This window comes from Crocodylus porosus, unplaced genomic scaffold (genome assembly GCF_001723895.1).
Source record: "Crocodylus porosus isolate Cpor-Errol unplaced genomic scaffold, CroPor_comp1, whole genome shotgun sequence".
Classification (NCBI taxonomy): domain Eukaryota; kingdom Metazoa; phylum Chordata; order Crocodylia; family Crocodylidae; genus Crocodylus; species Crocodylus porosus.
The window spans coordinates 797,638-809,131 of NW_017728940.1; the positions used below are offsets into that span (position 1 = coordinate 797,638).

Here is an 11,494-nt window from a genome sequence, read left to right on the forward strand (position 1 = left end):
TTACTGCCAGGGTCCCAGCTTGCCTAGAGCCTCAGTCCAGCAGGGGCTGAGGGTGGCAGGCCAGTCCTGAGCTGCTGGGTGGTGACACGGGCCCTATATACCCACTGGATAGGCTGGTCCTGCAGGCCAGTGTGTCCCAGAGGCCTTCCATGTTGCACGTCGCTGAGCCCCATGTGGCCCCGGACAGGCCCCGGAGTGGAGCCACGTCAGCACCCTGCAAACATGGCCCAGGAGCCGGGCTGCGGGCACCAGCTGGGGAGGGCCAGACCCACGTGGGCCCTGAGCTGGGGGCAGTGTAGGGCAAGCAGCCGTGGACATGGGTATGTGGGTATTGAGGGGGCAGTGTGCAGAGATGTAGGTGTGTGTTTGTGCAGGAGTGTTTCAGGGGGTGGGGAGCAGGCACAAGTGTGTGTGTGTGTGTGTGTGTTGGGGGGTTGTTAGCAGGTATTTGGGATGGGTGTTTCAGGGTAGGGGGAGGCTGGGAGGGTTGCAGCTGTGTGTATGTGTGTGTTGGGGGGTGTTTGGAGAGTGTGGGTGGCAGACACCTGCAAACAGTGATGGGGTGGTATTTGGGATGCCCCCTCCACTCCCATGCCAGGCTCAGGTGCAAAGCAGCGCCCGTCCCCGCTGGGCACATCCCTGCTGGCCCCTGCCCCATGCAGGCACCACGGCCAAGGGCAGCACTGGCACATGGCTGCAGCACCGAGGGGCTGGGCTGGGGCTCAACCCCCATGCCCCCCAAAATCAGAGTGATCCAGTGACTCAGCCAAGGCCAGATGGGGAGGCAGTGGCAGGGCCTGCAAGGTGCACTGCCCCCCAAGCGTGGGGGGACCTGGAGAGACCCTGTGCTCTGGGGCCAAGCCAGCCGGGCCCCGCGGCTGCCCCCCTGGCTTGCTCCGTGGCTGCGTCTGGAGCGGGGCTGGTCCCACTGGCATCTCCAGCCCAGCCCAGCTCACTGCCGGTGCCTGGCTGGCATCAGGCTCCAGCAGACTCAAGGCAGGTGCTTGCCCTCCCAGAACAAGTCCCTGGGGAATGAGCAGGGTGAGCACAACACCCCCGGGGTCAGGTGTGTCCCAGCAGTGGCCTGCCCCTGCCACCAACCAGCTCAGGAGCAGAGGCCCGGGGAGGCTGCGCCAGGCCTGGGGGGGACGCTCACAGAGGAGCCAGCTGCCTTCCTGGAAGCTTCCAACAAGCAGCCGGAGAACAAGGAAGCGACTGCAGCAGGGCGGCCCCCGCCTCGGGCCAGACGGAGCTGGGCTAGGAGGGGACTGGGAGCCAGCTGGGGCAAGGCCGTGATGGAGGGCGCGGTGTGGGGCTGGGGCTGGGCACAGGCCTGGCATGTGCAAGCGTGTTGGCAAGCGCAGCTGCAACCTGGGGGTGCGGCCGCAGCCAGCCCCTGCGGCAGCTGTGGCTTGGGGGAAGAGGAGTGGGCAGGCGCCCTCCTGCACACCTGGGTGGCTCCATGCACCTATGGGACCCACACTCAGCGCTTGCCCCTATTTGCAGCCTGTCTCCCGCGGCCTCCCTGACTCCTGAGGGAAACCCCAGCGCCCAGAGGGGGAGCAGAGCTGAATGGAAAACCCTGGGCCGCGTGCAGCTCCGTGCACAGCTGCCCTTTCAGCTGGCAGGCTCCCCATGCCTCACCTGCCCCACCCACACATTGGGGCTGGCAGCGCAAGGGGAGCTGCTGGCTGGACCCCCACTCTCACCAGCTAATTGCAAGGATCCAGGCCTCGGCACTGAGCTCATGTGTGAGCCAGGGCCCCGTGTGCCCGGCGGGGAAGCTCATGGGAGCAGACGGGCACTGGCATGAGTCAGGCTTGCACAACAGCTCCACACCGTCACCCGGGACACAGCTCCTCTGGGCCCTGCTGGAGCCCCCCCGTGCCCTGCCCTTGCACTGAGGCCAAGGCCACAACAGCTGCCCCGCTCCCTGCTGCATGGCCGTGACCACAGCCTGGGACAGCACTCCCGGCCCCGGGTTCAGCTCGGCTTTGCACGCAGAAGCAGGCACGTCCTGGCCCCCCTGCTCCAGCGGTTATCAGCCGTACACAGAGGAAGGGGCTGCAGGGCAGGCAGCCACCGTTCAGTGGAGTGAAGGGCAGGCGGGATGGGGATTTCCCAGTTAAAGGCTAACAGCCAATGCTAGGGGGCCAGATAAGCCAGGATCTAAGAGGCCTGCTGCACCAAGCTGGCTAGAAACCAGCTGTGGAGTTGTTACTCACTGTCAAGCACTAGCTGTACAGCTGGATGGCTCTTCTTGTCACAGGACAGTCTTCTTTAGCCTGTGATCATTACTTTGCAGCGCGGCAGCCTACATCTATTGTGATCCAGCAGTTACTTGTGTAATGTATGTGATGTGTAGCAGGGACCTCTCCCTCCACTGCTGCTTTCTGCACTTCCTCTCACAGCATACAACAAAGGGAGCTGCAGCTCACAAAGCTTGTGCTAGATCCCTAGGCACACAGTTAGGTTAGTCTATAAGGTGCAACTCTACCCTGCTCCCTACAGGCAGGTAACAGCAGCAGGACACCGGCACCATGGGGAAGGGATGTGACCGGAGCAGGCCCTGGTGCAGGGCTAGCCACTGCAGCAAGCCAAGACGCAGCCAGCCCAGCCCACAGGCAGCCGCAGCGTCCCGCACGGGCCAAAGGTAGGTGATGTACCCAGGGAGCAGGCGGGGTCAGGGGCCTGCGAGGCAAGAACGCTCGCCCCTGATCTCGGCGCTAGGCTGGACTCAGCCGCCCCTACCCTACCAGCACCAGCCTCTCCGGGCACAACGTGGTGGGGGCTGCTGCCCACCGCTCCCTCGGCTGCAGGGTGACTGCTGCCACCCCTGCTCCGCAGCCCACTTCAGCCGCATGGGCTGGGCCCCTGCAGCCAAGAGTCGGGGGACAAGAGGTCAGGAAGCAGCCCTGGGGCAGAAACCTCCCTGTCCGTGCTCGGTGTCACCATCAGTCCACGGGAGGGGGGGAGGGAGTCACCCCCAGCCTCCCTCTCCCTGCAGCTTGTCCCTGGAGACCTGCCGGCCCTGACCGGGACTATTCGATGTCCTCATGACGTCGCAGTGTAGACCGCCAGTCTCTGCGGGTCGCCTGCGGATGGCAGCCGGCGGTGAACACGCACCCCGCACCCCCGATGGGGCGCAGGGAGGGAACTGATGTTAAAACCACCCCCGAAGGTGTGCATCCCGCTGGTCGTCGTCATCAGTCGGCATGTTGCTGCGGCGAAGGACGACCAGCACCCGAAGACATCAACTAAAAACAGTCTGGATAAGGGTAGCTCGCTGGCGTCCAGATCTCCATATCTTCCTGGCCGTTTTCTAAAAGGCCAAAAGCTTTAAAGCGTAAAAAAGCTAAAAGCCTAAAACCGCCACGGGGCAGCCACTGCGTAGGGCAACCAGCACCTTAAAAACACGAATAAATTACAGTGGACAACAAAAGAGAAAACAGGGTGTGCCTGTGCGGGTCATAGGGTCAAAACTGGTGCTCCCCCGGGGGACACCGAGCAGACACCCCGGGCAGCGCCCACCGGCTCGCGAACTGAGGGAGCTCACCAGCGGCTACTGCCCAGTGGTGCTGTGCCCGGAGACGCGCGGACACCGAGGAAAAACGGCCCGAGGGCACCGGGAGCCTTCCCAGCCAGAGCCTCCTGCCTGGGCCGCCAGAAGACAAGCTTGACCAGCGCCAGGAGGTGGTTGACCAGTAGGTCCCGGGCCTTGGTGGGATGACAGGAAGCACCTGGGGCACTGCTGCCGGCAGCCTTGCTGCTGCAGCTCCTTGCACACACACAGTGCCAGGGGCCTGCCCCCTGCTGGTGCCTCTGGGGACCTCCCCGGTCCCTGCCAGCCCCAGCCCAGCCTCACTGCAGGCTTCCCCCTGCTTGGGTATCCAGGGTGCAAGGCCGGTGTGCTCTGGGCCCACCTGCACAGCATCCCTTACCTCACAGCAATGCTGCCTTGCCCGGAGCCTACCTGCAGCACCAGGTATTTACTCCACAGCAGCATCTCCGTGGTCAGCGCCAGCCTTTGGCTGCATACACCTGTGCAGTGTCAGCCAAGTCTCCCCGTGGGGCCAGCCACTGCACAGCGCTCTGCTGTAGGTCCCAGAAGCGGGCCCACTGCTTGCCTAGGAAAGCATCCAGCCCAAGGCAGGCACCACCACAAGCAATAGCTATTAAAACAGGGGTCCTGCAAGCTCTGGCACACAGCAAGGAGGGACTCCGGGGCCAGGAACTTCCCTCCGAGGTCACCTTGCCCTGGAGAAGCTGTTCGGCAGGGAATAGCCAAGCAGGGTCTTGGAAGCGGGGCTCTAAGTACTGGCACGACAGGGCTGCAGCATCCTGAAGCTAAGGGTGGCAGTACCCTGGAGCCATGTTCACCCGCGCAGGCACCCTTCATGGCAACTCGCCCATGCCCTCCCAGGGGAATTCCAGCAAGCAGCCCCGAGGGCAGCGTCAGTGCACGTGTCCCCATCACCTGCGAGGGGAGAAAGGCAGCGAGGCCCAGGGAAGACCCCCAAGACGGAGAACAGAGGCCAGCCTCCTAGGGGGCTTGGAATGAACTTCAAAGCAAACCAGGAGGAGACGCAAACGTGGGACTTTTATTGTTTTATATACAAATGACAGAAGGTTGCATTAAAAAGAGACTCCACCCCTTGCCCCCCACACATCACCCAGAGGAAAAGGGCTTTGACCTCCAGCCTTCCCATCGCTCAGAGCCCGCAGAGCCCTGGGGAAGGGAGGAGAGAGAGGAAAGGGGGAGCCACTTGCTGCTCCACGTCAGGTAAGAACTGCAGTGGAGCAGTCCCCAAAACAAAGAGCATGCCTGCCTCGCTGGGCTTGTAGGAAAGGAAAAAGATGAAGAGCCAGTTTGTCACTTTGGTTAAAACAACCCCGAACAAGAACAAAACACTAATGAGCCGTATTAAAAAAAAAAAAAAAATCATGTAACAGATTTACAACCCGCGCGGACAAACAGGCCCATCCCCCGGGAATGGGAGCGACGATGATGTCTCTCGGCAGTGAGGACAGATGATGGCGGCGGGGTCAGCCGGCTGGAGGGTGCCTTCAGCCGGGTGACAGCGCAAGCCCTTGGGGCCTGAAGATCGCCCATGCCGCGGCCCAGTCCAGTGTCCCAGGGGACTCACAATGACACAAAGTACAAAGTACATCGGCCAAGACGGTCTCCCCCGCAGCGGCGTGACAGAATTGGCTGCTTCCGGCTGCAGACGTGCGGCTGCAGAGCTGGCAGCCCACTCCTGCGCTAGATTGGCATTTTCCTCGGTGGGGACTCACGTGGGGCCCACATCCTGGTAGCTTCAGTGCTGATGAGTCTAGTAGTCCTGCAGAGAGCGGAGAGCACCAGTGTTAAGGCCCTCCACACACCCAACCCGCTCACTGGCCTCAGACACTCCCTCAGACGTCTGCTCTCACCCCCACTCCCACCCCGTTCTCTGCAGGCAGAGCGCGCTACAGTAGTGGCACACGTCCAAGAGCAGGCCCCTTCCTCTGCACCTCCGCTAAGGACCGGTTGCCAGACCCCAGCAGGTCTTCACAGCACCAGGAGGAAGGGCGCAAGTGCAGTACTTCTCAAACAAACGAAGGGGCCTCTACACTGTAGCAATACCAAACCAGCAATGGATGAGCCCACCGCGACAAATCCAAAAGGCACCTGCTGCCTTGGCACTAAACTATCCCCCTGCCATGACAAAGAGAGATTTGAACCACGGCGGAAGCAGAGGGTCACCGGTGTGTACAGATCAACAATACAAATGAGGACGGGGAGGACGGATACTTACGGCTCTTGGCTTTTTGTTTAACTTGAGATCAATCCTGCGATGAGAAAGATAAGAGAAATGCCCATTTCAATACACTACACCACAAGGGGGGCTCCAAGAACCAGCTACCGCATACGGCACAGGCTACAACAAAGACTATTTGGTTAATTCGGTCAGTCTCCGATTCAGCTGAGCTGAATCAGTGTCCCAGTGTTACTGGGCAAGGAGCAGAGACAAACAAGAGTGGATTCTTCACTCCTTGCCAAAAGGCATATTCCACCCACTCGGTCACAGAGAGTTAGCAAAGGTTCAGATAAAAACCAATCACAGAGAAGTTATGCAGCATACAGATATAGGATTAAAAATGCATGCTCTATGTTACTTGGTTAGAGGTGTAACTATGCCGTGAGTAATTAATTATTCAGCCATTGCGGTAACGACAATTTACTTGGAATACAGAGAAAGAGAGAACTTTGAGACAACAGGGGTTACAAAACTCATGGGTATTGGGTTTATTACATTCGACCAGAAGACAATATCCAAATCTACACTAATCTCTTTAGGAAGCAAAGCCAGGAAATCAGGTTTTAAACTTTGTCTTAAAACATAGTTATCTATTTAAAAATAAAGTAAGAGAGGCAGAAGAGTGAAGTTGATTTAATTTTGCTTAAGTTATTAAATAAAAATGTTACCTCCGTCACGTTTTTCTGTTTTTAAAAAAAACTTCCCAGCCTAACCTAATATACATACCTACAATTAAACAGATAAACTATGGGTTAGAAAGGTCTCAAAAGGCACATTGGTGTCTACACACTAACAACACAGCACAAGTACTAATTCAAGTCAAACTTACTCAAAGTCATAATCAAACATGCCAGACGGGCTGAGGGGCAGCATTTGAAAGGAAGAAAGCAATAGAAATTAATATACTAATGAATTAAATAAATTAGTTGATTAGCCACCTTAGTGAGATTACTGAAATAATAAAGCCAGTGTCCAAATGTCATGATAAATATATTTATTTTTTTTAACCAAAATGTGGCATAAAAAGCACTCCAGACTCAGCAGTCCAGAGCCCCCCTCCCCCAGTGGCTTTCTGGGTAAAGAGGCGTTAAAGAGTGGAGTAGTGGTTTTGCAGAAGGAATTTATGTATGCGGAGAAAGGAAGCTATGGGGTACTTGGAGCTGCATGCTAGCCCACAGAGACAGAGCTCTCTTTGCTTGCAAAAGCAATCAAGTGGGAGCTCAGAAAGCAGAGGTTCTCTTCAGATTATTAGCGCCAAAGCAAAGAAGTTTGTTCAGGCAGAAAGGCAGAGGCGGTCATAGAAATATCTGGCCCACTTTGCATTCAGCTGCTCTCAACACACACCCCCACGCAGCCCCCTTACAAACCTGGACAGAAAACAAGGTGAACTGCTTGAATCTAGTTACAGAAACCTTGCACAGCCACCAGCCATCTCAAGCATCCACACACACACCACAGCGCTCACTCTCTAGTGCTCTTCCTGGAAGCCAACAATTGTCTTGGTTAAAAAGAGGGGCGTCACCAGGACATTTCACCAGAATTACACCCTAGCACAGGCACTGTCGCAGGACGCTTTAATCTCAGGAGTTGCACAGCACTGGAAGTGAGGGCCCCCGAGAGCGACATCCCTGTGTTTCACCTGGTTCCCAGTGTTCAGATGCCAAGTGGAGACTCGCGTTGGGTTTCAGCTGCTTTGGAGCCAGCAGTCAGCACGGCCTGCAAAGGGCTGGTCCTTGTGGCAAGCCATGTTCATCATGCCCAAAGACAGCCAGTTGCCAGAGGCCTCTGCTGCTCCCGGCAGAGGCAGCAGAGCTCCTTTGAGGCAACTGGCAAGAAGAGTCCCTGGAACAGGGGCAGCCCCACACCACGGACAGCCCGTCCCCCCTATCAGCTAGGGGCTTCACCCAAGCACATCTGGGGGAGAGGGGTGGGCCAGAAGGGCTCTCCTGTCAGAACCTTCCTTGTCGTAACCTGGGGCTAGCCCATGGATTTGAGGGGCCTGGGACATTTTCCTCTGCTGGAAAGACCTCAGGAGTCAGTAACAGCCGTCATTACAGTTAACTACACTGAACTCGGCCAGACATTCCCAGCCTGGCTGTGAGAACGCAGTACGGGACAGCTGGTAACTACCCGAAAGAGACCACCTGGCTGCTTTCTCTCTGAGGGACACAAGAAGTACCAGACCAGACCAGGGGTTGTGCAGTCCTGGACCCTGTTTCACTGGTTTCAGAGAAAGATGAGCAGAGGAGTAGTTGATTCCTAAGCTCCATCACTGGAGGCTGGTTTATGTCCTTGGTCTGAGGCTTTGCGCAGTCTGTAATGACCCTCCTACTGCCCCTCTAAAGGCACAGTCCCCTTTGAACTGCACCAAGCCCTTGGCTTGAAAACTATTTTGTACAGTGAGCTCCTCAGGGTAAACAGACAAACCTACTTCCTTTGGCTTGGTCTGGGACAAACAATGGAAGGAAGGGTCTGGAATAAAGTTTGGATGAAGGCACTGGGAATTTCCAGAAGCTTCAGAATTTGGGGCCTGCCCAGACATTTTGTTTTATCACTCAGCCCTTATTCCCCAGACGCCAGCCAGCAGCCCTACCTCACTCAACCCCAGGCAGGCCTCGTGGGAGCCAAAATGTAACCTTCCCCTAGGGCAGAGGCCAGATGTATTCTGCCCTATGGCTGGAGAACTTGAAGAGGCAGAGAAAAGCAGGAGAACCGCTCCCAGGATCACTCAGACTGCCCTAACAGAGCTGGGGTTGAAATCAGGGACGCCTTCCTGTCACTCCCTTGCTCAGGCCACTAGTTTACCTGCTTCCAAGGGCCTCTCCCTCTTGGCCCCAGCCCCAAGGAACCCCAACAGGCCTCCTCAGGCCCACCAAAGGCACCTAACAGTGTCTCCCCACTGCCTTGGAGACTGGCAGGAAAGTGATATCAGCCCGTCACCCCGGTCAACCAGCAGCCTGTCCCTCCCGCTGCTCTAACACACATGGCTACTTCCATGGGACAAAGCCTGTTCGACAACCAACCCCCACGGCTCGGAGGGCCTGCCAAGGGCTGCTGGCACCACTAACCTGTGTCGGTTTTTGTTCTTCCGTTTTTTGTGGCTGCTGTGGTGACTCCCCGAGGAAGTGGAGGAAGCAGCTTTCTGGGGCTTCACGCCCTGCACAGACCCATCCAGATCATCAGCGTCCTCCTGGCTGGGCTCATTCTCCTGATTGTGGAAGTCTGGAGAAGTGTCGCTCTCCGTTCCACTGCCCGGCTCCCCTAAAACACAACAAACCCAGGAGAGCACAGCTGTTAATTCCCAGCTGTTCAGCTCCAAGACAGACCATGTGTGCCCAAGCCGGGTCCCAAGGAACAGAAGCAAACCCCATCAGCACAGGGCACGTGGCAGCCTCAGGGGGCTGTGGAAGTTCTCTAGTGCGCAGCACATTTCTGGAGCAGGACAAGTTATCCCCTGCAAGAGGCATCCTGCAGGCAAACTCTGGAAGCAGGAACAACCCCAGAATGTATTTACTACATGCCATATCCTATAGAAGGGGCAGCAAAATGCCCTAAGCACCACAGAAAGAAAACTATTAGAATTAGACCAGGCAAGAAGTCAGTGCTACAGCTGGAACGCTGCCCGCCCCTGCAACCCCTCTGATCAGCCAGGAATGAACTTGAAGCGAGTGAATGCAGGAAAACAAATAAAAATAACTCAACCTTTAGGTCACACAGGCAGGGGAGGACCAGGCAAACACAGGAGGGAAAGTGTGAAGAAGCCCCACAAACCTCACACCGGCTCCAGAGTCTGCACTCCAAGCATGTGGCTCTAGGGGCAACTACTGACCAGGAAGTCGAGCAAAACCTGACCCTGGACTCTTACCTCCCCTGGTCACCAAAGCCACACACCTACATGCACGTCTCATGCACAGAAAGCTTTAAGATGGACACAAAACTAACCTTGCTTTTTCGGAAGGGAAAGGCACTGTAATTTCACTGCACACATTACTAATGGCGAAAGAACTGAGAGCGGTGGAACTGCTGGGGTATAGACACCCCCGCCCCCCCCACCACACACACATGCAAGGAGGGCTAGAGGCAGGGAATCAACCGCAAGCATCAGAAGCAGCAAGCACCCCCACACGCAAGCACTGCAGGGAGGAGAGGACACACAGGGAGGTGCCCTCTTTCCAAAGCAAACGGTTGCCTTCTTTCCACGTCAGTCACGCAGAGACGGGTAACAGGCAGCTACTTACGCTTCTCAATGAGCTGGTCTTGAACTCCGGCCAATGCACTGACGGCCTACAAAACCAGAGGGGACACTTATGGAGACAGATTCCCATTTATCACGTTTTACTGAAAATCGTGCAAGGCGGTTTCCAGACGGAAAGAGAGAGATGATCTCTGCCTCCAGGAATTGGCAGCTGAATGGCAATACAGCAGGGCCAGAGGGACTGGCACAGGAGCAGAGCGGGAAGGACAGGCTTGCAAGGCACAAATGTTTCCTGCTTGTTCTGCTCCCTCCCCCCTCGCTTCTGGGTGCCGTGGCAGGTGTGAGCGTGCGGGGGAGACTGCACCAAAGGAAACTCGGAGATGCTTGTGAGAGGGGAGACAGGGATGGACACCACTGTGCCGCCCTCGCTACAAACAGCAGGAGGGCACCGACTGTGTCAGGACTTGCCAAGTATCAAGCTAGAAGTGCCATAAGGGCAGGGAGAGAAACAGTCACCCCAGCTCTGCCCTCAGTCAGTCCCGAGTAAAGCTGAGGAAACAGGCTGCTAAGGGAACAACCAGAGAAAACTATGAGGAGTGGTTCAGAGCCACCTGGAAGAAAGGAAAAGAGCGAGATGTGACAGAGGGGCCACGCGCAGCCACAGGTGCGTCCCACCCTGCCCTGCCCCAGGCCTCGGACCGCCTGGCTTCCAGCCCGGGCTGCAGCTGCCTTGTGGTGTGCGCGGGGGAAGCTCAGGGCTGGGGCTGGCGCCGCGCGCCGCCGCGTCACGCATGCGGTACTCACGGCTGCCGAGGTGACCGAAGACTTGCTGAAGAGTCGCTCGGCCTCCTTGAACTTCCGGTTGCGTCGGTCGTTCTTGCTGTTGGAGTTCCTGAAATACAGAGCGTGCTCTCACTGCGCCGGCCCAGCCGCCTCAAGGGACGTCCCTGGCATGGCTCCCCTGCGGCCGGCTGAAGCCGCGACCCGGAGCCTTGGGGCGAGGCACGGCTCCCTCCCTCCCGGACCGGGTCGCCACCCTAAGGGATGCGCTCGCTGCGTGCGAGGAAGACCGTGCCGAGATCCCGGCTGCCAGAAGCCCCTTTCACATCTTCCTACCGCCCCGGGGTCGGGAGGGGAGCAAGGTGCTCAGCACTCAAGGGGCGAGTGCCACTGCAGCTGGCCCACGCGCGCCGCGCCCTGGAACGGGTGCGGGACCTCTGACGGGCTCGAGCGTCCAAGGAACCGGCCCGGCTCTCCCTGCCGAGAGCCCGGGCTCGCCGGGCACGGCCGCACACTCACTTCTGGTTGGTCAGGTAGCGGTCCCAGCCACGGATGATGTTCCCGTACATCTGGGTGTCCTCCAGGTAGCTGCCTTCGAAGGCGTAGATCTGCCGCTCCAGGTTCGCCAGCGTCTCCTGCCGCGGGAAAGAAGCACACGACAGAGCGGAGCCCGCTAAAGCCGCCACCGGTGGCGGGGAGACCCGGCGGCCAAGCCGCC

General features: G+C 57.8%; 1 protein-coding gene across 2 annotated transcripts in view; it reads right to left on the reverse strand.

Annotated features, from left to right (window-relative positions):
* Window positions 1–4,583: 4,583 nt before the first annotated feature.
* Window positions 4,584–11,494, reverse strand: part of MEAF6 (MYST/Esa1 associated factor 6) — a 7,118-nt gene continuing 207 nt past the window's right edge. Inside the window, exons 2-8 of one of the 2 annotated variants that reach the window (XM_019547900.1) lie at window positions 11,296–11,422; window positions 10,801–10,888; window positions 10,040–10,085; window positions 8,870–9,062; window positions 6,631–6,660; window positions 5,799–5,832; window positions 4,584–5,342 (exon numbers count right to left, since the gene is read on the reverse strand). In XM_019547900.1, coding sequence (XP_019403445.1) covers window positions 5,334–5,342; window positions 5,799–5,832; window positions 6,631–6,660; window positions 8,870–9,062; window positions 10,040–10,085; window positions 10,801–10,888; window positions 11,296–11,422 — 527 coding nt within the window. In that variant the 3' untranslated portion in view covers window positions 4,584–5,333. The remainder of the gene's footprint in view (window positions 5,343–5,798; window positions 5,833–6,630; window positions 6,661–8,869; window positions 9,063–10,039; window positions 10,086–10,800; window positions 10,889–11,295; window positions 11,423–11,494) is intronic. The other variant, XM_019547899.1, reaches the window with a different exon arrangement.